The sequence below is a fragment of the Psammomys obesus genome, unplaced genomic scaffold (assembly GCF_907164565.1).
Source record: "Psammomys obesus unplaced genomic scaffold, mPsaObe1.curated_primary_1811, whole genome shotgun sequence".
Lineage (NCBI taxonomy): Eukaryota > Metazoa > Chordata > Mammalia > Rodentia > Muridae > Psammomys > Psammomys obesus.
In genome coordinates, this window is record NW_026585504.1 from 64905760 (window position 1) to 64932304 (window position 26545).

General features: G+C 43.3%; 1 protein-coding gene across 4 annotated transcripts in view; it reads right to left on the minus strand.

Moving 5' to 3' along the window:
- The window catches only part of Nckap5 (NCK associated protein 5), a 698576-nt gene that overhangs the window by 303917 nt on the left and 368114 nt on the right, over positions 1-26545 (minus strand). For all 4 annotated transcript variants that reach the window (XM_055602004.1, XM_055601990.1, XM_055601996.1 and 1 more), the window contains exon 5: positions 5339-5426. In XM_055602004.1, coding sequence (XP_055457979.1) covers positions 5339-5426 — 88 coding nt within the window. The remainder of the gene's footprint in view (positions 1-5338; positions 5427-26545) is intronic.

The following is a 26545-nucleotide window of genomic DNA, read 5'->3' on the forward strand; positions in this document are numbered from 1 at the left end:
TGTGTGTGTGTGTGTGTGTGTGTGTGTGTGTGTGTGTGTGTGTGTGTTTAGGGCTCCAATCTTCAACTTCATTGTTTCCCACAATAGGAAGGGAAGGTTGTGACTGGAATGGGGGGTGGAGCTGCACATTCCTGGCTATTAAACACATCTATGGGACGGAGAAACCACAGATCCACCTGTCAAAGAAAACGTCAAAACCAAGCAGCATTGCACGATCATACTTTCAGGGGTGTGTTTCACGATCAGTGTCACCATCATAGATTCAAGGGTGTGGCCACTGAGCTGACTCTGACAAGTCCCTCAGGTGACATCAAGACTCAGGCGAGGCCATGAAGAATGGGAAAGTGAGAAAATTCTAACTTGGAAATCACACCCTTGAGTTATTTGTACTGCTTTGTTTATGAAAAAGAAAATATTATCATGTTATAAGTTTGGAAAATTTGCATTTTATACACTGAATGTACTATCAAAGATGCCTTTGAAGAAAGGGGTGTCTTCTCTCTTTCTTCATGTGAAAGAACAACTTTTCTGTGCGGGGTGCTTGGAGTTTTGGTTTCATGTACTAAAATCATGACGCTGAAACAAAATATGACATTTGAGATAACAAATTTCCTATTGCTTTTGGTAAGAATTATACCTTATAAGAGATATGGATGCAGCTAAGTTGGCCAACAGCTTGGGTGGCATCCAAAAGCTCCCAGTGCCACCCCAGTAACTCCTACACCAGGCAAAGTGGTACACACTTGTAATCTTAGTACTGCGGAGGTGGAGGCAGTATCCTCGGAGTTAAAGGTTAATATTAAATTATGCTAATTAAATTATGTTAATATTAAAATATGTATCTTTGAGATCGATCTTAGCATAACTAGGAGAGATACAATTCATCGTACTTAATCATACCTTGCAATTCTTTTGAAGAATTACTTAAGGATGAACAAAGTAATTTTAATGTTGTACTGAGTGACATACAATGGAATTTTTTTTCTATAAAATTCTGAAGGGGTGAATATGGTCACCTGCATAATGTGTGTATATAAAAAATGTCACTGTGAAGCTTATTACTTTGTACAATTAATGTAAACTAATAAAAGTCACCCAAGGACAACCCATGAGGCTTCTAAGCTGATTAGATATGAGTGGAAGGAGCCGTGGGTGGTGGCACACATCTTTAGTCCCAGCACTCAGGGAGGTGAAGGCAGGCATGGATGTCTATGAGTTCTAGGCCAGCCTGGTTTACAATGTGTGTCCGAGACAGCCAAGGCTACACAGAGGAGCCCTGTCTAGAAAAACAAACAACAACAACCACAAAGATGTGGATGGGATGACCAGTGCCTGAATGGAGCCCATCTTTGGAGGGATGGTGCTGAGCACAGATATCACAGGCCTGCCCACGGGGAAATAGAAGAACGAAGCGAGACAGACTCAGGTGAACACTGCGGTCACTTTCCACAATCCTCTCAATTTTCTACAGTGAGGATGATTTAATTTTTTTAATCAATCTCTATTTTTATGGCTTCCTTTTATGCCATCTAAAAGGGTGGAAATAGGGACTGGCAAAACTGCTCAGTCAGTAAGGTGCTTACTATGTATCCATGAGGGCCTGTGTCTGATTCAAGCACCCAGGCGAAAAGCCAGGCAATATGCCACTTGCTTGTAACTGCAGTGTAGCAGAGAAAGAGACGGGCAAATCCCCGGAGCTTGCAGGCCAGCCAGCCTACACTACTTGTCATATTCCAGGCCAGGGAAGACCCTGTCTCCAAAAGCCAGGTAGTCAGCACCAGAGGAATCATATCTACTTGACCTCTGGCCTCCATATGCTGATACGTACATATACACGTATGCCCACATAAATATACATGCACACACAGACAGAATGGCTAGAAACAGGAGCTCTCTCCCTTGCTGACTCGTAAGTGTGCAAACAGAATCAGATTCTCAAGAAGGCATTTGACATTTTATATTTATGTCATTTTAACACCGCCATTGCTCACTGAGGACATCTATATTTAGAATTCCCTAATTCACTTCCAAACTCTTTTTAAAAGCATGAAAAATGAGGAGCACAGAGACTTTCTGTGTGAGGTCCAAAGGCTTGCTCCTTGTCCATTTGGCTGTCACATTTTTAATGAATTAGCCATGATTCAATGCATGTTTCTTATTTTTTTAAAAAAGAAATTGGAACACAAGGGAGTACGGCAGCTACAACACAGGAGCACACAGGCAGTTGGGACACGGGGGGCTGTGAAAGGCCAATCCATCACGGCGCGATGAGGCTCCAACTACATGCAGGCCGCCTGTGGGTATGCATCCTGGAAAGCAGAGAGACCATGTGTCTCTCTCAGAACAGTTGCTCTGTTTCCCAGATGCTCAATGACCCTCTCTCTCATGTACAATTTTGACTTTTTTCAAACATAAGTTTCCAAACTTAACTACTTGAAAGGCTGGCCAGGGTGGCAAGAAGATGCAGCGTGGCGCATCGGAAAGCCTGAACTATCCAGAGAGCGGAAGCTGCAAGGCCAGATGAAGCGAGAGCGAAGCAGATGTTTGCACTGGGGCTCCTCGGAAGGAAAACTTCTCACGTCTTGCCTTCCTCCCCAAAGGGGTGAGCCTGTCCTCAGTGCACACAGGGCTGTCTCTGCACAGACGGATAATGGCTCCATCACTCAGACATCGCCATTCCCAGAGAGAGCATGAGTGCCAGACACTGCCTGTCTTACAAGCTTGTGAGTTTTCTTTCATTTGCTTTTACTATTTCATTACTCATTAGTTAGTTTGAACAGGGTATCATGAGCAGGTGCATTTGCGCGTTCACATGTGTGTTAATTCACGTGGAGGTCAGGGATCGATTTTGGCTTATTCCCCGGATCCATCTCCATTGTTTCTGAGGCAGGTTCTCTGTGCCTGGCGTCACTGATCAGGCTGTGCTGGCTGGCCAGGGAAGCCCCAGGCTGTTGCTGACCCTGCCTCCCCAGCGCAGGCCTGGCAAGTGTGTCCACCACACCTGGCTTTTACATGTGTGTCGGGCGTGGACCTCAGGTCCTCACACTTGAACCACTACTTTACAGAGGTCTCCTCAGCTCCTATTCATCGATTTTAATTCTTAAACAGTAGCATTTTGCATTTTTAGAATGTATCTGATCTTATCTCAACAGAGGGTGCTTCAGGCAATCAGGGAATACCCAGGACTTGGTTCTAATTTCAGCAAGACTCAGTAGGTATCTAGGGCACCAGCTGATGATGGACACAAGAATGCCCACGTTGGAGAATGTTGAACAAACAGGAATTTTTATGGTGTTGACTCCACCAGCCGTTGGTGACCTGACAGTAGACAGACACTTAGATACATGGTTCCCGGTCTTGTGTCCATATTACGTGATGTTCCATAGAGAACGGCTCAGTAATGGGAAGCCCCGGGCAGGTGAGAGTCTCTAGACACTGGAGCGTACAAGGCCACCTGGGTTTACTAGAATGCAGGTAAAAAGCCAGGTGAGGCACCTTATCTTTTTAATGCCAGCAATGGGAAGTGGGGATGTGTGGCTCCTTGGGGCCCTTAGCCAGTCAGCAGAGCTGAATTGGCAAGTTCTAGGCAAGCGAGAGTCCTTGTCTCCAAACAAACAAAGTGGAAAAAGCCTAAAGAATGAGAGCTGGGCTGTCCTCTAGCCTCCATGTGCACACACGTGCATGCATACTCTTACAGACAGGCACACCTCACACACATGTACATATGTGAACACACATGCACACACGGGTACACACAGGTACATACACATTCATAGGAACACAGGTACACAGACTTACACAGGCACTTGCACACAAATGTCTCTACACAAGACATGAGATGATAAAAACCATCCAAATTAAAAATCAACGCCAAGAATGACTCAGTGGCAAAGCTCAGAAATGATTACCACAGGAGCATTTCTTCAGCCGCTAGGCAGAAATGCCTGTCCTTTGAAAGAACTCACATTGAGTAAGGTAAGCTATAACTCCCACAAGGACTACATTATGAAATGCACTCAGGGAGGTTCCCGGCAAAGAAACTCTGACCATATTTAATGCACACAAAACAATGAGTGTGGAGCTCAAACGCCAGGAGCTGTGGCTGGGCTATTCAATAGTAAGTAACAATACAAGACTCAGGACAAACACTTTCCACCATGGAAATCCCTCGCAAACCTCAGGTTTCTTGGAGACTGAACCTTCGCATAGGTTTGCAGCTCCATTATTGAAATGGTGCAAGTTGGAAAATCTCAGTCAGGTGGGGTGAAGACACCCCATCTTAGGGAACACCAAATTTCCTAGATGTTCTCCAAAATTCAGTATGGGTCGTGAGGAAGATGCGCAACCAGGAGCGCCACTAGTACGGTCAGTGAATCTCACGGGCTGCTCTGCTACTCTGGGCCATCTTGATAACACTGTAATCGGTGAATAAAGGAGCTCAGTGCTGCCAAACTCGCTCCACCCCACAACTACGCTGTCTCTCCCTCTCTCCTCTCCAACCAGAGCATAAATACATGCCTATGTCTCAGAAACCAAGTGTCAAGTGAACCAACGAAATCCGCGTTTTATATCTCATGTTCCATTTTACAGATGAGACTAAAGCCAACATGAAAATATGTTTTAGAACTTTTCTCTCTAGGAGGAGTTGGAGAAACTAACAGAATGAGGTGTAGAGATGAAAGAGTTCTAAAACATATTTTCATCAGTCACCTGTGAAGGAGTCACCTGTGAAGATGACAACATTCTGGGTTCATATAATACTTTGTTTTTGTTTGTGTGCACATATTCTTGTATGCATGTGCATGTCTGGGTCTGTGCATGTGAAGGTCATAGGTCAACCCTGGGTGTCTTCTTCAGTCATTCTATTCTCCATCTTGTTTTCTGAGGCTGAGTCTTACTGCCTCAGATCACTGACCAGCCTATGCTGGCCTTTCACTGAGTCCTAGGCACCTTCTTGTCAGTCACTATGGGCTCCAGATCCTCCACGGACCTGTACTTCACACCCCCGAACCTCAGCTAGCCTCAGCCTGGAGTGGCCAACCTCCGTTCTCTACCCTTCAGATCTTCCTCAGTGCTCCAGCTCCGGAAAATGCCTCTCAAGTCAACCCGTCTCATGTGCCCAAAGAATATAACACAGACATCTACCAACTCCCCACAACTGGGTGACATGATGGCTCCCCACCCCTTCAGGCCCATCTATGACCCATTTCATGGAGGAGTTTCAGAAGCCATTGCATTAGAGAAACATGTTTAACATTTCTCAAAATAATGGTGACTTGATGGCTCCCAGCAAGCAAACCCACTGGGGCCCAAGCCAAGTATCAGAAACACGGTGTACCTGGCAGACCGTAATCTTGGCAGGCTCTTCCCTTTTCTGCTCTGGAGACCCTTGGCTCTGCAGCAGACTTCGGACAGTTTCCTCCATTCTAAGAAACAGAATCATGAGACAATCGTCAGGATGGTTTCCCACTAACACAGAACTACCATAGCCATCTTCTCTGGGTGTACTTCCCAAGCTCAGACGCAACTCATAGCCAAACTTTGGGCAGAGTGCAGGAAATCTTATGAAAGAAGTAGGAGATAGTAAGACATGAAGAAGTCAGGAGCTCCACAAGGACAGCAACAAATCCAAAAAGTCTGGGCACAGGGGTCTTTTCTGAGACTGATACTCCAGCCAAGGACTACTCATGGAGATCTCCTGGAACCCCTGCACGGAGATAACCTATGGCAGTTTAGCATCCAAGTGGCCTCCACAGTAATGGGAACTGGGACTGTCTCTGACATGAACTCATGGGCTGGCTCTTTGATCACCTCCCCCTGAGGGGGTGGGGAGCAGCCTTACCAGGCCACAGAAGAAGACAATGCAGCCACTCCTGATGATACCTGATAGACTAGGATCAGAGGGAAGGGGAAGAGGACCTCCCTTTTCAGTGGACTGGGAGAGGGACACAAGTGGGAAAGAGGGAGGGTGGGATTGGGAGGGGAGGAGGGAGGGAGGTATGGGGGGATACAAAGTGAATAAACTGTAATTAATAAAAATAAAAATAATTAAAAACATTAAAAAAAAAAAGAATGGTTTTTCCCTATCCCCTATTTCCTACTTTGAGGAAGGAGGGGGTTGCCAAGTGATTCAATAAGAAAATTAATGAAAAATAAGGACCAAGAAGTTAAAATTCAAAAAAATGAGAGAAGAAAATTTGTTTGCCTTGATAATTTACACCTGGAATGAAGAATGGTAGTAGCAGGTAATATGACTCCATACTTTCAATAAATATTGAGTAGAAGGCAAAGTGGTAAATTTTTAATTTTATTAAGGCTTCAGAATAAATTACAAATCTGTATTTCTCTTTGATTTTAAATAAGCATTTATCATAGAGAAGTACTACCTCACTACAAGTTACTTTTTAGACTGTTACTGTACTGAAGGTGTGTGACCGGGATTAAGCAGGGAACCTAATGTCCCCTAAGCCACCCAATTACAGTTTCTACTAGGAAAATACTATGGCTCTTAAAATTTACAAATGTTCTTAATCCAACCAGAAATTCTTTTTAAAAAGTATTTGAAATTCTTCCCTTTGGAAAGCTGCTATTATTTGCCAAAAATAGTGATTAAAACAATAAAACTCTTCTATTGCCTGTACAAAAAAAATCTTTACTATTTGCAATAAATTTTCAGTATGGCATTCCAAAAAAAGAAGAAAAAAAAAAAAGAATAGAGCACAAGGGTATTATATTTGCTTAAAATTTACAAAGCTTTGGGTTTAATTGAAAGAAACAAAGAGGGGGGAAGAAAGGAAAGAGAAAAGGTTTGGAGAAGGAGGGGAGACTTTCGGAAGAAAGAAAAAAGAAGGAAGAGGAAAAGATGGAGGAAGGGAAGGAGAAAGAGGGAAGGGAAAAGTGGGAAGAAGGAGGTCACGAAGTCATTTACAATCATTCTGTTCCTGCTTTAGACAACTGTACTCACATGCACACATATCCTAGCCTCTTTCTTCACTTATAATTTCTCATTTTTAATCCAATACAATATCTCACACTGATCTTCCTTTGATTTTTTTTTTTCTAATCGAGTTGCCAACTTAACAGATATTGTGTGACAAAACTTTTCCTGGGGAGATCCAAGACACACATCTACCTACCCCAGAGAGGGAACCCATGACAGACCAAACTACTGATGCCACCGAAGGCCAGCTTGGTACCAATGAGTTCTACTGGAGTTACTTATAGGAACAGAAATCATTCAAAGACAGCTGTGTCACCAAAGCCCATGCTAGCATAGGTGATAGCTCACAAAGGTGGGAACTTGGAGCATATTCCATAGACTGCAGGCAGCTCAACAGGTTGGAAAGTGTCCTTTCCAGGTGTCCCAGTTGCTCTAAACCTCTTCCAAGCAACTTGGGTGGTTGTAGCTCTGCTTGTCTGGGGGTCTTCTTCGCAGCTTGGTTTCACTTTGTGAGAGGGATTCTAGGCTTTTATTGCTTACTCTGGCAGGAAGGAGACTGGTAAATATCCTTTTAGGGACCTCCTGAAATTATTTTGAGTCCTTTACTTTCTTGCTTAAGGACCTTCCCTGAAGGATGGAATGTTTCATTCATGGAAGAAAATGTTACACAACAGATCGTTTACAGGTGCATTCTCTCTGTTAACATGGCCTTTTCCTTCCTTGGTGGTCTTCCCATGTCAACACACAAAGATTTACTTAATTGTTTTTAATTGCTCCTAAGAACTTCATGGTGCAGACACTGGCATATATTTAACCCCTCTGTTACTGAATTTAAATTGCCTCATAACTTTGCCAACTCACTCAACATCTTTACCTGTACCTTTCAAACCGATTAATGAGTATTTCTATAGCTAATATTGTGACATGTTAAATGTTGTAACCTTGCTAGGCTTTAAATGCCTACTTCCAAAGACTTCTATGATATTAACTCCAAGTATCAACTTGATGAGATCTAGAATCATCATGGAAAGAAATGTCTGGACACATGTTAGAAGGGGTTATAGGTTCAGATAACTGATCCACTCTGAATGTGAATGACAACTACCCATTTCTCAACTATGCTAGTTTGTATCTTCAAACGGTGAGCCAAAGTAAACCCTTCCATCACTTCTGCCAGGTGTTTTGTTTCAGCACAGAGACAGATAACCAATACAACCCCTGTGGGCCCCAAAGTGACGGCCACTTCCACATGGACACCAGCTTACTTTGTTGCTAAATACTGACTTGTGGGTCCCCTTTATCAGGCACACATCACCTACTTTCCAGATCTGCCTCATGCTCCATTCAAGATGTTTCCTCACTTATCACCACTCTCTGTGAAATCATATACTCTACGTCGTTCATTTTGTCCCTCTCACATTAATGCACAAAAATCTCACACATGCATGCCTTGCCTCCTAGAGTAAATGACAAGTTGTGTTAGTGACTATGCCTCATATTTCTCAGGTTCGCACTCATTTACAGAGAAAGGTGGGACTCGGCTGACAGTGCATATTTGTCCATTCATTTTCTAAAAGATAGCATACTTACCATGGTGTACTCCAATTCTGTATACATGACAGTGGCCTTGGGCCCCACCCCTCAGAACTGAAGGGTCAGAGCTCTGCAGAAAAGAACACCTGCACGTCAATGTTTATTGATGCACTATGAGAGCTAAACTATGGGAGTCAAGCGTCTAGTAACAAAGGATAATGAAAACGTGCTGTATATATACAACAAATTTCTTTCAGCTATTAAGAACAAAGTTATGTAGTTTTCCAGGAAACAGAAACAACAGGAGGTAGTCATGTTAAATAATACAGTGAGCCTCAGAAAGATAAGTGTCTCGTGTTTTCTCTCCTTTGTAGTTCCTAGATTAATACAGATACATAAAACAAGACACATATTAAATGCACACACGCACACACATGGCAGAAGAAAGATACAAAGGAAATAAATGAGATGAAAAGGAATGGGTAGAGATGAGGTAAAGTTGGGGAAGGGCATATAAGGAAATACGTTCAGCTTAATATACATGCATACATTTCAGAAAATTAATTAATTAATTAATTAAATATGTTTCACAGGAGAGTGGCAGAATGCTAGAATCCCTTCCAGAGAACACAATGTTTACTAATATATATATACACATATACATATAATGCATGCATGTGTGTCTGTGTACGTGTTCGTGTACACATAAATTACAGTCCCTTTAGAGACCATTAGTTGGTGTCAGACTCCCTGGAGCTGGAGTTGCAGGTGGTTGTGAGTCTCTCAGTATGAGTGCTTAGAACAGAATTTGAGTCCTTTGTAAAAGCTGCAGGTCCTGTAGTCTCTGAGCCAACTCCCCAGTTCCAACAATGCTCTCTTGCTTACAACTTGTCTTGTCTTTTCCAGTTATATTCTAAAATATGCACTTTTAGGGACTTGAAATGGCACTGGTTGAAGAGTAAAAGGGAAGTGAGGCAGCTTGTGTTAGCCAAGACCTCCAGGATGATGAGCTGCCATAGGTCACCTTAACACTGACTGGACCAAACGCCGTGACCAAGTCAACTTAGGGAAGAAAGGTTTTGTTTTGAGCTTACAGTTTCAGACAGTGAGTCCATGACCATCCCAGCAGCAGGGCATGGCGCTGGAGTGTTAATTGCTCACAATTCATTCTCAAGCATAAAGCAGAAAGCGGATGGGGAGTGGCACGGGCTTCTGAAACCTCAAAATCTGCCCCCAAATCCTTCCCAAACAGTTCAGCAAGTAAGGACCAAAACATTCAAATATATTAACCTACCAAGACCTCTCAAAGGCCTTTGAATCTACCTGAGCTAGGCCATTATAGTAAAAAGGTAGCTTAGTATTACATAAAAAAAAAACAACAAAGCCCACCATTGTACCATGGCACACAACTACTTAGCAGCAGACTGAAGACCCTAAAGACATCGACATCCAAACCTGGATTTCTGTGTATGTGTTCATGTGGAATGGGTAAGTGTGCAAGTGTGTGTGCATGTGTGTGTGTGTGTGTGTGTGTGTTTACGCGCATGTAGAGGTCATTAGACAACCTTGCGTGTCATTCCTCAAGCTTTCTATCTTTTTTTATCTCTCACCGTTCCCGGGCTTTCTAAGTGAATCCCAGGGATCTGCTTGTCTCTCTCTCTCTCTTCGGCATCAAGATTACAAGCATTTACCACCAAGCCTCGCATGATTTCTGACAATTCTGGAGATATTATCAGAACTCATCCAGGCTTCAGAAACGATGGCAGACACAAAACCTGGTCCCTATAGGCATCTGGGAAAGTGAAAACTGCCCCCCCCCATTTTCTAGTCTTAAATTATTAATAGCTCAAAATTGAACAGAGCTCATTGAAGAACTCTCTCATCTATTAATCATTTTAATGTACTTTAGGAATATCATTATATCTACTTGGAAGGCAAGAGAGCTGAGTTAGTGAAAGGTTAGATGGCTTACTTAAGGGGCTGTGGTTAGGTAGGTAGAGTGAGGATTAAGCAAGGTTTACTGACCTGAATACAGCAGCCCCTTGTACTTGACTTCACTGACATTTAGAAAAACATATTCCAAGTATGAAGGCAGCCTTCTACTAAGGACTTCTCATGGAGAATGTCTATGCTGAGCTGAGCCTGAAAAACTGTAACGTATGTGACCAGTGAAGGAGTCATGGTCTGCAAAAAGACAAAAGAAAGAAAGAGGAAGGAGAAAGAGAGAGAAAAAGAGAAAGAGGGAGAGGAGGGGAGAAAGAAAGGAGAATGGAAGAGAAAGGAAGGAAGGGCAGAAGGGAGGGATAAGGAGGAAAATGGGAACCACTAGGTTTAAGAGGTAGGGCAGGACTTGAGCAGTGCCACCGCTAAGGCTTCATTTTGTTTGTACAGGGGAAGAGAAGAGAATTTTCCGTTGTGTTGATGAAATCTAACTTAACTCATATGGTTTGGGAATGGTTCTCAAAGCTTCCTCACCCATAGCTCATGTGAAGATTTTAAATATGTCCCATATAAGGTCGTTTCAGTGAACAGTAGTCTGTGTGACAATGGTTTCCCAAGAGTTTCTCGTGGTGACACTGCAGCTGAGGGTTTGTGATGGCATCCTTCCAGGCCCGCATAGGATGATGGACTCATCTTAAACACATTTCTCAGAACAGACTTCGCCGTCCGCATAGAAGGTCAGTCACTGTCGCATTGCACCTCTTAGGTTGTTATTCTACCCATATGATTTAAATGTGTCCCAGCAATCTGAGGTTGTCAAAAGGGAGAGGTGGTTCAATTGGGAGAGTGATTATTATACAAGCCTGGGTACCAGAGTTTAATTCCCAGAAGCCACATTGAAAAGATCCAGGTGTGGTTCATGCTTGTGCTCCCACATTGACCTGACAGACACCGGAGGATTCGCGGGATCCTCTGGCCAGCCAGCCCCACTGCACTATTTGGTCCAGCTTCAGACAGAAACCTCACCTCAGAAATCAAGGTGGAGAAAGACAAAGGAAGATGCCATGTGGTTAACCTCTGTTGTCACACATATGTGTAGCTGAATACACAAAGTAAACACACACACACACACACACCCACACCACATACAATGAAATTAAAATCGTGTTTGTTTTTTCCTTCACTAACCGTCCTGGCATACCTTGCTGAGTTACTACTACTGTGTAATTAGAAGTTCTTTGCAGAAGTCTCTAGATCAAGAAGAAAAATGGTTATTCACCTCTCCCCTATTCTTTTTTTTTTTTTTTGGCTTTATACTTAAAATAATAATAATAAAGGCAAAGAAAAGGCAGGGCGAGACAAGAAATTGTTAAGACAATCTCATGCAATCCAGATCCCTTAGCAATGCTCCGAACACTTACTTGGCAGAACTCTAGGGTGATTTAAAATCTGAGCACAGGGGTCTTTCCTGAGACTGACACTCCAACCAAGGACGATGCATGGAGATAACCTAAGACCCCTGCACAGATGTAGTCCATGGCAGCTCAGTATCCAAGTGGGTCCCACTGTAATAGGAACAGGGACTGTCTCTGACATGAACTGATTGGCCTGCTCTTTGATCACCTCCCCCTGAAGGGGAAGCAGCATTACCAGGCCACAGAAGACAATGCAGCCACTCCTGATTAGACCTAATTGACTAGGATCAGAAGGAAGGAAAAGAAGACCTCCCCTATCAGTGGTCTTGGGGAGGGGCATGCATGCAGAGGGTGGAGGAAGGAAGGGATTGGGATGGGAGGAGGGAAGGAACCACAGGGGGGATACAAAGTGAATAAAGTGTAATTAATAAAGAATTTAAATAAAAATAACAAGAAAAAAGTAAAATAAAAAAACATCAATGTGGAATCAAAAAAAAAAATTGCAATTCAAAGCCACAGCTTAAAATGGGGTTTGGTTGCTCCCGGTAAGCCTTGCCACGACAACCAAGTTAGTATTTTAAGATAACCTTTCTGCATCTGGCAACAGAGAAAAGTACTTTGCATGTGATGAGAACATGCTGTCATTTATTCCCTGGTGGCACCTTTTTAAAATTCTCACTCCCCAAACCTCTGTTTGCCTAAAAGATTCACAGACCATGAAGTGGCCCATTGTTGCCTGACACCCAGTGACAGTTTGCTTTGCTTTATTGTTTTGATGAGGAGGGTTCAGATTCCCAGTCATCTCACAGTATGCCATCTGCTTCCCAAATGTGATGAAAATCAGCCAATTATTCCCACCAGTCCAGGCTTGGACAGAAGTTTTGAGTTTGTTTTCTTCCAAGTGGTTATAGGTAAGGTTTATCCTTAAACATTCATTTCTCATTCTCTCTAATGGATATTAAATCACTTCTTTTCCTAAACACTGGTTAGGCAGCTGCTACAAATAAAAACCTATAGAAAAAAAAATGTATACTGACAGAGATTTAATTAGTTCTAATGTATATTAACTGAGCCTGAAGTCTTTATTATTCTTTACGTATTTAGTATGTGTGTATGCATGTGCTGTCAGACACTTGTAGAAGGCATAGGACAAAGTGAGGGAGGTGATTCTCTCCTTCCCCCATGTGGGTTCCAGGGAAGGAACTTGTGTCCTCAGGGTTCCTAAATCCCAAGGAAACAGCTCATCTTCCTGACTCTTGAGATATTAAGGGTTTTACTTACGAGCAGAGCATGATTTGAGAGCTGAAGATCTTCACTCAGTGAAAAGTCATATTAGGAAATATGTCTCTGGACAGTGCAGGGCCTTCGAGTCTTCTTTTCCATTACAAGGTACTGAACCTGGGACTTCATACTTCCTGGGTAAGCATTCTACCCACAGGTAGATTAAAATTCTTCCAAATTCAGGTTTCTGTGATGCTAGGTTCTACCATGGCATTTTTAATATATAGTTCTTTATAACCTGCAGCCCAAATGAGTACCTGCTGAAGTTTTTTAAACCAACTATCCAAGGTAATATATGTTTTATCTCAAAGGGCATTCTCATTCCACCTCAATCCCACACAAAACAAACGACTGCACGCTGGGTTCTTCTCTGCCTAAGAACAGCCTCTCTCAGAGGTTTCCAAATGATTAGACTCTCCCTGTCTTAGAATAATAATATAAGCAATACCTGGGGGCTGAGGAGATAGCTCAGTTCATAAAGTGCATGCTTTGGGAGCATAAGGACCGGAGCGCAATCTTTAGAACCTATGGTTTTTTGTTGCTGTTTCTTTGTTTTATTGGGATTGGTAGTTACTACCTAGAATCCTGGGCTGGGCAGGTTGTCATGTATACCCCTGGGGTCCCTGGCCAGTTTAGCTTACTCAGCTAAAGGCCAATGAGAGACTCTGTTTCAGCAAACAAGGCAGATGCTGCCTGGGGAACAATACCCGAAGTTTTCCTTTGGTCTCTGCACATATTACCACAACCTCAAGTGAGTTCACAAAGGTATGCATGTACGGGAGCACACAGGCGCGCGCGCGCGCGCGCGCACACACACACACACACACACACACACACACACACTAGTCTTTGAGTTTCTCAAAGTGACAGGTTCTGACTCATTTAAAAAATATTTTTGTTTTCTCCCTAGCTGACTCACCTAGCTGTCGTTACTGAGTAGATGGTCGATAAGCACATTCGGACTTGACTGAATCCATGCCGTACTTTTTCCTCTAATTCCCCACCCCTTACATTTTCACTTTCCATAGATTTAGGCCATAGGTAGGTGTCACACACCAGCTAAGACGGGAAGGGCAGGGCTGGTAACTGACGATGGGGTCGCGCTGCTTCGGCCACTGTTCCTCCGTGAAAACAAATCCAGTACACAGCCTCACTGTTGACCATATTGACATCCCAGAATATTCAGCCCAGTTCATAGCCTTGGTAGCTAGTGTTACCATGAAGAGGCCAGGGTTCTTGGTCTAGCCTTTAGCCAGGGAAGCCTTTTCATGTTGGCCCTGGCAGAGACACTGCTGCCCAAACAGCCCACTTCTCTGATGCCCAGGGAGAGACACGGGGCACCTTAAGAACGGCCATGTTTTGCCTGGCCTCCCATTCCCATTCTAGTTTCATTTCCCTGTTCTGCTTCCAGGACTTTTCCTCAGCGACATCCCCTGTCTCCCCACTTAACTTCAGCGTGAAGCTTTCCCTGAGAGCAAACACAACGAAAAGCTGACAGGTTTTCAGTTGCAAGAAGAAACCATTGAGCAGCAGCTTTGCTGGTTCTGAACTGTGTTCAACTGCGTACCAATTTGTCTTCTTAGAAAAGAACAAATTTCCTCCTTGGAAGAGAGCACATCCAACTGTGGGAGCGAGAGCAGTCCTCGGGCCGGCAGTGACTCAGATGCTCGTACCCCAATCTCTGCCCATCTGCCACCACAACAGTCAAAAGCAGTGGCTCTTCAGTATGGAGACCTGAAAGCCAGTGGAACTAGAAACTCACTCTCCATGAATTGTGCAGGACTGGAGGGGCTTTCCCCCTAGATGAGATATATTTTTAATTCAGCACAAAATTCTGCAAGAATTTCCTCTTGCTGCTGCCTGGAAACTGTGGTACTCTAATTCCCTCCCAGGGATGCAGCAGCATTTCCAAACAGATCGAAAGGTGCTGGACCAATTGGAATCGCTGCATCTTATTCACTCCAGGGCCATCGGTATGCCAGTAGAAAGCCACATAAATTTCTCCCTAGGCATGTTTGTGCAAATTCTGCGTCAGGCAACTTGTATGGAGAAGCTCTGGTTGGGCGAGAAGACAGCTATGCATTCAGTGGAGAAACTGATTTTCCACATGGAGTGCAAAAACGTCTCCTGAATGTTAACAAGTAAATCCCAAGTGTTCCCACTCCCCTGCAGCAGAATGCAGAGCTACAGTTTTGCAGGTGTGTGTTTGTAGAATAGCACTCATTCAGCAAGGGAGGGAGGCAGAAAAAGCCATGTGGGCAAATGTATGTCATAAAGAAGTTCAACCACGAGCCGCCACGGTCTTGCTTAGATGATATGAACTCAAAGTCAGTGGCCACACCACAAGAAGTCTTTATTTCCTGCGTGGAGCCTGCCTTTAAATTAAGGAACTAATTAATAACATAATTTTATAAATACAGAATGGTTAATGTTGGCTGTGGAAAATGAGTTGGGGGATAAAACACTTGCCCAGCAATTCTGAGGACCTAAATTGAAAGCCCAAAGCCAAATAAGGCCAGGCATAGCAGCACACAGGGATGACCCTAGTGCTTCTACGGTGAGAGGAGAGGCAGAGTCAAGAGGATCCCTGCAAGCCCATGGCCAGCTAATGTGGCATATGCAGCAGTGAATAACAAGGAGACTTTGTCTCAAATAAGATGGAAAGTAAGAAACAACAGCTTGAGTTTGGCATATTTTATTTTCTAGAGTATCTGAAATTAAGTGTTTGAAGTATAAGTATCTATAAAATACTTTGAATATAAAAATAACTTTTTTTTAACCAACAATGCGTTATTGGGGTATGGATCTTTACACTGCTCTATTCAGAAGTTGGAGCAACACTGAAGACACCAGTTAGATCAATAGCCTCCATATTTATGTTTTTTGGCCATTGGCAACAGGAAAAGCTATTTTTAATGTGTCATGAGGCTACATGGGAGATTCTAGAAAACGAATGTACCAATTCAGGACCTTGTTTTTCCTTTTCTTAAAATGAAAAGTTTACAATTTTATTCAACTCATAAAACAAAACAAAACAAAAACAGAATGCAGACTGGATAATCAATATTTCTCTGCTCAGTGTGCTCTGTGTCTTTGTGGGTCCGCAGTCAGAGGCAGAATTTAGACCTGTGAAGTCAGGTGCCCTTGTTGCCTTGCGGGAAATATCTCTCTTGCCTGTTGTACCTGTTTCCTCACTGTGTGGACCCTCACCATTCCCTATAACTCCCCGCCTTGTTATGCTTCAAGATACGCTTGGGGCCTGGGGAGACGCCAGCAGCACTCATGGAAATAAAGACAAGTGGCGTGGTGCTCCTTTGGGATGGGAGCACGGGGGTGGTAGAGACGGAAAATCCTTCTGCTCCCTGGCCTGCCAGTTCAGACCATTTGGGGAACTCCAGGCTAGTAAGAGATCATGTCTCAAAAAAAAAAAAAATTAAAAAAGTGGATACTGCCTAAGAGCAATGATATCCGTGATGTCAAAGGTCATCCTCAAGCCTGCACACACACCACCACCACCACCACCACCCTGGTTTCTTTCCATGTCTTTGTATTGGACCATAGAGATTTAGATAGAAATCAGTTGTTGCTCTGGATCTGAATGATTTCCATGCTACCCACTAAGTGGCTACTGTTATCTGCTGTTAAGTTTGATGACAATTCAAGAGAAGGGCAACAACTTGCCATAGCAGGGATGAAATCGCACTAAAGCTTGTGGGAAAGAAGGTGTAACGATGGCGGAAAGGAACTTTAAAAATTCAAAGATTTGGTCTATGCCAAGCGCCAATAACGTTCTTCATGGGATCTATTATTGTTTCTTTTCTCCTTCTTCTTCTCCTCCTCCTCTTCCTCCTCCTTCTTCTTTTCATTTTACATCCCTCCCTCTACTTCTCCCTCTGTTGGGGGGAGCAACCTTACCAGGCCACAGAGGAAGACAATGCAGGCAGTCCTGATGAGACCTGATAGACTAGGCTCAGATGGAAGGGGAGGAGGACCCCCCCCCCCATCAGTGAACCCTTATTTCTTTAAATAGCTTCTTGCCAGGCAATTTGTTGCAGCAGCAAGGAAAGTAACTAGATACATTATTTACATAAATTTGTTAGTTCCTGTTTCCAAGGCATGCATTTCCTACCTAAATACTAAAGCATGTTCAATTCAGATTGCATTAGACTTCTTCAAACAATAACTATGCTTGGAGACATAAGGAGCCCAGAACGAACTTGCACACATTTTACATTTTGTCCTGTGCGTCATCCTAGCACCTCTCTACGGTAAGTGAGAACAGCTTTGAGTAGGTTACTACTTTTGCTTTTGTGACAAAATACAACAAAAGCAACTTAAGGAGCAAATAACGTATTTTGGCTCAGAGTGTAAGAGCACAGTCCATCATGGTGGGGAAAGATGTGGGCAGTTGTGTGAGACAGGTGGTTGTGTGTTATAGGAAGCAGGAGTACGGGGAGCCTTTTGGAAGAGTCCGGGGAAGGATAGAAGGACCCTCCTCCACTGCTGGTGGGAATGTAAACTGGTACAACCACTCTGGAAAGCAATCTGGCGCTTTCTCAGACAACTACGAATAGCGCTACCTCAAGATCCAGCCATACCACTCCTAGGCATATATCCAAAAGAGGCTCAAGTACACAAAAAGGACATTTGCTCAACCATGTTTGTAGCAGCTTTATTTGTAATAGCCAGAAGCTGAAAACAACCCAGATGCCCTTCAACTGAAGAATGGATGCAGAAACTGTGGTACATCTATACAATGGAGTACTACTCAGCAATGAAAAATAAAGAAATCATGAAATTTGCTGGTAAATGGTGGACCTGGAAAGGATCATCCTGAGCGAGCTGTCCCAGAAGCAGAAAGACACACACGGTATAGACTCACTCATATAGACATATAATATAGGATAAACCTACTAAAATCTGTACATCTAAAGAAACTAATCAAGAAAGAGGAACCTGACTAAAATGCTCAATCCCCATCCTGAAAGACAAAGAGGATGGACATCAGAAGAAGAAGAAAACAGAAAACAAGCTAGGAACCTGCCACAGAGGGCCTCTGAAAGCCTCTGCCCTGCAGACTATCAAAGCACACGCTGAGACTTATGGCCAACTGCTGGGCAGTGTGCATGGAATTTTATGTAAGATGTGGGAAATAGTAAGAGCTGGAGAGGACGGGAACCCCACAAGGAGAACAACAGAACCAGAAAATTTGAATACACAGAACTTCTGAGAGACTTATACTCCAACCAAGGACTACTCATGGAGATAACCTAGAACTCCTGCACAGAAGTAGCACATGGCAGTTCAAGTGTCCAAGTGGGTTCCATAGTAATGGGAAGAGGGACTGCCTCTGACATAATCTGATTGGCCTGCTCTTTGATCACCTCCCCTTGAGGGGGGAGCAGCCTTACCAGGCCACAGAAGATGACAATGCAGCCAATCCTGATGTGATCTGATAGACTAAAATCAGAAGGAAGGAGAGGAGGACCTCCCCTATCAGTGGACTTGGGGAGGGGCATGCGTGAAGAAGGGGGAGGGAAGGTGGGATCGGGAGGGGAGGAGGGAGAAGCTTATGGGGGATACAAAGTAAATAAAGTGTAATTAATAAAAAAATAAAATATAAAAAGAAAAAGAAAGCTATCAACAAATTATTCTAAAGACTCAATCAAGGCCTGTTTAAAAAAAAATGTAAGGGTTGTTCTGAATTACAGTTCAAATACATGGCACAGAAAGTGTGGTGGCATGAACAGGACTGTTTGTCACATTATATCCAGAGTCAGGAAACAGAAGATGAACAGGAAGTGGAGCCTGGCTCTGAAGCCTCCGTCTACCTCCTGTGACTGACTTGCTCCAGCAATGCTCCACTTCTTAAAGGCCTCATACCTTCCCAACATCCAAGCCACATGAACCAATGGTGGAAATTGCACGTTTAACCCACATCCCTAAAATCCCAATACCAGGGAGGCAGAGGCGAGTAGAGAGAGCCTTGGAGCTTCCTGGCCAGCCAGCCTGGTCTCTTTGGTGAGGTCCAGGCCTCTCAGAGCCCAGACTCCTCTATCCAAGTCTCAGATGGTAGCTGGTATAAAGGATAACGTACTGTAATAGTCAATACAGGTTAGCAAACAACCCCTGCATTTCTATGACTTGAAAAATAACCAGGCCAGTACATGTCTTTAACCCAGTATATAAGATAGAGAGTCAGGCAGGTCTCTGTAAGTTCAAGGCCAGTTTGTCAACATATATAGTTTCAGATCAGCCAGGGCTACATACAAAACAATAAAAATAATAACTCATTTACTGTCTCTATACAAAACAATAAAAATAATAACTCATTTACTGACACAAATTCTGAGCATCTTATCAGTCCTATTTATCTTTGTCAGGTTGACATAGCAGCCTGGAGTAATGTGATCTAATTGCCTAGCTCACCCAGGCCTGTGGGATGTCTGGTGTGTATCCAGCGTGGTCATCCTCATCATTCATTGATGGGAGAGGACCTGGGTCACTGTAGGTAGTCCCATTCCTTGGTCAGGTGCTTGTGGCCCATGCAGGAACGCCAGCTGAGCATGAACCACTGAACAAGCCAGCAAGCAGCATTCCTCTAGGGCTTCTGCTTCAAGGTCCTCCTTGAGTTCCTGCCCTTACTTCCTTCAGTGATGGGCTGTGTCCTGGAAATGTGAGCCACAAAACCCCCTTTCCTCTCCTAAGTTGCCTGTGGCCAGCAACAGACATGGAGATAGAACATACAAGCAGGGTGGCACCGTATATCAGCTTAGGGTGTGAGGTTAGTGTGTATCACTCCGTCGCAAACACCAGTGCCCCACTTCTCAAAAGTACTCAGTTGCCTGCCACTCACTCTCAGCTTCATATATTCATCACTTTGGTAAAGAGAAAGTAGGAGATGTGGGGATTCCTCTGCTTTCAGTTTACGAGCTCTTGGCTGGCTTCTCACACCTCCCAGCTCACATCTGAGGTAGCCGGCACACTTCCTTTCCCCCTTCCCAGCAAGATGGCTTCTGCATCTCTGTGGCCAGAGGAAACATCAACTGTGCATCTAACTACTTGCGTAATTCAGCTTCACAGAATACCCTGACTGACTGTGCACCATACTCAAGATGGACAAGCAAGTGCTGCTCTAATTTTGTATGTGTGTGCCCAGGCACAGGTATGGAAGCTATGGGACCACTGGAAGAACTTTGTTGTTTCTTCCAACCAAGTAAGTCCTGGAGCTCCAACTCAGATTGTCAGGCTTATCAACAAGCACATCTCTCTCTCTCTCTCTTTTCTTATTTATTTATTTACTCATTTATTTATTTCAATTTATTCACTTTGTATCCCTGCTGCAGCCTCCTCTCTCGTTTCCTCTTAGTCCCACCCACCCTCCCTCTTCTCCCACTATGCCCTTTCCCCAGTCCCCTAAGCCTTTGTGCTGGCCCTACTGTTGCCCCTGACCACCTTCCTTAGTGAGTTGTTACTTCCTCCTTCGGCTGAAGCTCTTTGGTCTCCTCCCGGCTGGACGTCGAAGGTCAGGTCACCCTTCCTTCATGCATGACAAAGGGACTGGTAGTCCACACAGCTAGTGCTTTGAGCTCTCTGAACTGTCCACATGTGCGCCTGCTCGGATAGCGGAGGCTTCAAACAAACACTTTCAAAGTCAGCTTTGCTTTGAAGAATGTGTTACCAAGCCTCTGGTATGACAGTTTTGATGCAGACGTGTTTTGATGCAGATTTTTTTTTTTTTTATGGTAAATGTCAGCAAGTGTGGAAAGGAACCTATACTTGCAACTTACAACCTTGCAAGATATATGGGCCAAAACAACGGAGTGCATAGTTTCCACAGAGAAATCCATCCTTCCATTTTTCTTTTCTTTCTTTCTTTTTCTTTTTAAGACAGCTTCTCATGATGTAGACTTGGTTAGCCTAGAACTTGCAATATAGATGTAGGTAGCCTCATAAAGATCTGAATGTCTTGCCTTCCAAATACCAGGATGGAAGACTTGCACCACCTCAACCTCACTATTATTTGTTCAATGTGTACACCTGAAAATACAATGCATGACTCAAGACTAAGAGGAGGGCTTCATCCTTGGAAATGCTGGAGGATGGGAAACAGACAAAAACGAAAGAGTGAAAGAGTTCATTGAGGAATGGCTTCTATGCTAAAAGGGACACGGCCTCTTATCTTTTACAACACACTGGGAGGTAGGGTAAGTTTGTCTGTTTATGTACATGTGTATACCTAGATACATATAGGTATGTTCGTATATGTGTGTGTGTATGCGTGTGCATGTGCTCTGTGTACATATATCTTGATATGAGTGTGTACATATGTGTACATAGGTGTTTTTGTACTTCTGATGCTGTCCAGCCTGGTTTTTTTTAATTTTTCTGGGAAAACTTTAATCTTTCCAACATAAGATATTATATTGGAACACTTTATTTTTAAATAAACTCTACCATATATATACACACATATGTATGATTATTTACATGTTAGTGTGGTGAATTTCATAATTTTGTTATAAATGAAACCACCTGTTTTTTGAGACAAGGTGTCTCACTAGCCTGGAATGCACCAATCTGGCTAGGCTGTCTGGCAAATGGGGTATAGGGATTTGCCTATCTCTGCACCCACACCCTCCCCTGGGAGCACTAGGATTACAAGCACATAGCATCACGCCTGGCTTTCTCACGCAGCTTTTAGAGAATGAGTTGTGGTCTTCAGGCTTGTGCTGAAGTTCTTGGCCCACAGAAGAATCTCCCTACCTCCACATACATTTTTCTTTTAACCACAGGTCATGGTCATCTGGCATTTGGATGGTGATTCATTTTCTTGCCATTTACTATGTGAAAAATGAGCTTTCTCTTTCTCTTCCAAACATCCAAACATCATCCATCCCAGGTTCCTGCTTTCCTAGCAACAATGGCCAACAAAAGTCGCCTCAGTGAGCAAAGGTATCACCCTTGACCACCTTGCAGCAAGTTGCCAAACATTTGTTAAAAGTCCAGATTTCACTTTCTTTTTGAGACATAATGAATCAAGCCCCAGAAAAAGAAGGCATGGTTCTTTCTGTATTTAAAGAAAAAACTATTTACTTATTTTTATTTTATGTATAGGATTGTTTTTCTACATGTATGTAAATGGCAGCATGAGCGCAGTCCCTTTAGGGGCCAGAAGAGGGCACCAGATGTCCCAGGATCTGGAATTGGAAGCAGTGTGAGTTGCTGAACATGGAGTCTAGGAACTGAACAAAGGGCTCAGCAAGCAGTGTGCTCTTAGGTCTAGTCTAGCCGCATGTCTGCACTTTAGTAAGCATGCTCTTGAACACTAACCTAGAACTACCTCTGCCCTGGTCTCAGTCTCCTGTCCTCTGAAAGGCTTCCTCCTACATTACCAGCACTGTTCAACAACATCAATTAAAGTCTGACGAACCTGCCTTTTGGTTTTCCAGATCTGGGAAATCCTCGGGACCTTGGTTGATATTTCAAGTCATTATCATAGTGCTCACATCAAGAGTGAGCAGAATTAGTGTTCAGCAATCACCCCCAAGATAAAGTATTCCAACTTGGACTGAAGTTCCTTAAATCTAGGGATGTTCTAAGTGGGGGCTCATGAAGACACAGGAAGTAGACAAACCACTGAGAAACTTCAAAGTCTCTGAAGCTGAGTGCACAGGCAAACCTCATCTCTCCCAAGTTTACATAAGAAGTAAGTAGTACTGAGAACTGTTATCAAACTAGACCAACTGCTTGGAAGATGAAGAGAAGCCAAGTTGCTTGGAAGAAACAGAGACCAGCCAGGCTGCCAGGATGATGCTCCGCTTAAATGAGCTGCCTGGGACAGACACTCTAACATGCAGAGCTGCCTGCCAGCTGTGCAGTGAGCTCCATGCTTTCAGATTTTATGAACCATCGCCCATTCTGGGTGGGCTTTGGTAACACAACTGTCAGAGTAATTTCTGCTCCTATAAATAACTCTTATAAAACTTACTGGTTTGGCAAGTTGTATTCTTAATTTGGTTTATTGTTGGTTCCCTAACTGGAATGAGTGGACATTTGTTCATGTGTCCCTGGGAATCATGTCACACAAGATAAACCTCTCTAAATAGTGGAGCTACATACAGATCTACCTCATTTGAAGTGTAATTGATGTTGAAAGCTAGAAAGTAGAGCCTAGCTAGTTAAGTCTAATTTTAATACCAATGGCAGGATGTTTATCCAGTAAAGCTTTTGGTAATATGACTAATCACTCTCACTTCTTTTCCCACACATATCACCTTCTTAGTTTATCTATATTGTCATTTGCCAATCACCTACTGAATGCCTGCCATGCTTTGGACATAACCAGTTATCCAAATGAATGGAAAGTGGTTATATATATATATATATATATATATATATATATATATATATATATATATATATATATATCCTGTTTGTCTGACCACTTCCCATTCATAATTATGAGTACTGCATTTAGTTGGGTACATGCGTTAGCATTTTAGCCAAATGCACAGTACCATAGATCATTGGTAGGATGACTAGTTAAAAACTACATACACTGAGAGTATACCCCCTGTTTCATGATAGTTTGTTGTTTTATTTTATGTGTGTGTGTGTTATGCATGCACCCGGGTATGTATGTTTGAATGTATGTGGGTACACAATTGGGTGTGTGCCACAGGTTGACATGGATGTCTTCCTCAATTGCTCCTCACCTTAAATACTGAGGCAGGATTTTCACTCAGACCTCAAGTCACCCTGCCCCGTGGGCACACCTCTGAATGATCTGGCTCATGATGCTCTAGGTCAGTGGTTCTCTGCAGATCAGACACTTACACTATGATTCAAAACAGAAGCAAAATTACTGTAATGAAGTAGTAGCAAAATAATCTATGGTTGGGGGTCACCACAACATGAGGAACTGTATTAAAGGGTCACAGCATTAGGAAGGTTTGGAGCCTTCCTGTGTATCCATCCTTAACACTGAGGATATTCAGATTTCTTCCTCTAGTCTTTGAAACATGTCCTTCATGACCTTGGGTATCCCAGAGGAAGGAAGGCATAAACACACTGGACAATCTGTTGCTTAGAAAGAACTGCAATGATAAAAACCTGGTTCTGATAACTACAAAATGCCCCAACCTCAAGGTGGACATTAAATAAAAGTCAATTGTCTTCCTGTGTTTTTATCGAGGAACCCAAGCTTTTATGCAGCACTTTTATTGCACATTCCTGCCCAGTGAAATAGATGTTGGAAACACAGTGCCTTTAGGCCCAAATAGTGCCCATTTATTTTTAAATTGCCAATGGAACAAAAATGGAAGTAGCAAGGGTACGGGGGAAAGGGCAGAACATTTGTACATGAAAACTCAATGTGAGGGAAATTTCCTTTGATATTTAACAGCAGAAGAGAAAGATGTGTGATTCTCAGCTATAAAGACATGAAAGATGTACGATTCTCAAGGGTAGAAGAAACAAAAAGCGAGCTCTTGATAAAAAGTTCACAAGTGATAGCACTTTGTAAATATCTGAGGTCCTTAATAATATACTGATGATACAGCTAGAAGCCAGATAGCTACTGTCTAGTTTACTTTGCATATGTGTATATGTGCATGTGTATATGTGTATGTGTGTGTGTGTGTGTGTGTGTGTGTGTGTAGGCCAAAAGATAATGTTGGCAGTCTTCCTTAGTTGTTCTTCATGTATCAAGGCAGGATTGCATGCTAACCTGAAGTTCACCAACTGGTAAATTCTATGAAATCCACATTTCCCTTGTCTCTGTGTCCAGAATGCTGGGATTACAAGCCACTACTTCACCTTCCTGGCTTTTACATAGGTTTGGGGATCCAAATTTGAATCCTCATGCACTGGGCCAAGTAATTTGTACACAGAGCTCTCTCTTTGGTTTTTAGTGACTACCTTATTGCTCTGTGATCATACCCAGGGCCAGACTCCTTTTTCTCACTCTCAAGATTGACAGGAGAAATTCTGCAGCCCTCTGCTCTGTCCACCCCTGTAATTCTGCTTCAGTACTGGAAGACGTAATAGCATCTTTTCTACAGTAATGTTAAACACCACTGCGCTGGTTGGTTTTTTGTTAACTTGCCACAAGCCAGGGTCATCTCAGAAAAGGGAACCTCAATTGAGAAAACGCCTCCATCAGGATGACCATAGGCAAGTCTGTGGAAAATTTTTCTTGATGAATGATTGATGTGGGAGAGCCCAGCCCATAGTGAGTGGTGCCATCCTGAGGAGGTGGTCCAAGTTATATAATAAAAAAACAAAACAAGCCAGGAGGAGGAAGACAGTAGCGCAGTGTTCCTTCATGTTCTCTACATGGATTCCTATCTCCAGATTCCTACCTTGAGTTCCTACCCTGGCTTCCTTCAATGGCGGTCTGTGACATGGAATTATAAGCAAGTAAAGCTTTTACTTCCTCGGTTGTTTTGGTCATGGTGTATTATCATAGCAATAAAAAGCAGACTAAGAAACCATGTGAGAAGCAGTACTTTGGGCTTGCTTCCAGTTACTCTTGGTTCCCTCACACAAGGCTCTGCTGGAAGACAGCCCAATTTAACTACAGGTGCTAACACCTCTCTAATGCTGCAAAGTGTGAGAGGAGCTCATCCTGTAATAACTGCTAAGAACAAGGACTCCTAGGACTTATCTGTACCTTGTTAGGCTCTTAACTGATAAGTCAGTTTTCTACAACCAGGGAATGGATTAGTAGTCTTGAATGAATCAAATGTCAAAGCCCTTTAGTGACTATGACCACAGCGTGCAATGGTGACCTTCTGTTGTGATGTAGCAAATTCCACCAGTGATCACAGATGGGAAGCATGCTGATGTACAGAAGGGAGAATTCATAACCACGCCGACTGATGGGGTCTCTGGGTGGTGCTCCTCCCCACACTTTCAGCTTGGAAGGTGTATATGGTTCTCACTCTAGGAAACAGGTTGCTCTTTGATGCAAAACTCCCTGGGGAAATTTAATGTGTTCCTGATCTCCATGGAGATGCCAACAGGAAAACGCAGCTTTGGAGGCTCCTGAGCCCTCCTCCATATGGCCTCTGGTGGGCTGCTAACACCCCTCCTCTCCTGTGTTTTCCAGACCTTTGCTCTTACATTTTTGGGGGCTCTGAATTCCTCTCTTTCTCTCTGTTTCTGTATTTTTCTCTCTCTCATCTTTCTACCTCTCCATCCCTGCTTCTTTCATTTAAATATTTCATTTATTGAGAGTTTCATACATGAGTACAATGTATTTTGATCACATCTACCCTTATTCCCTATTTCAACTCTCCCCAAGCCCCTACCATTTCTCTTTCCCAATGTCATGTCTTCCGTTTTTTTCAACATGCTTAACCCAGTTACTTCTGTCTATATGCGTGTGCGTGCAGGGCCATCCACGGGGTCATGACCAGTTTACTAGGAG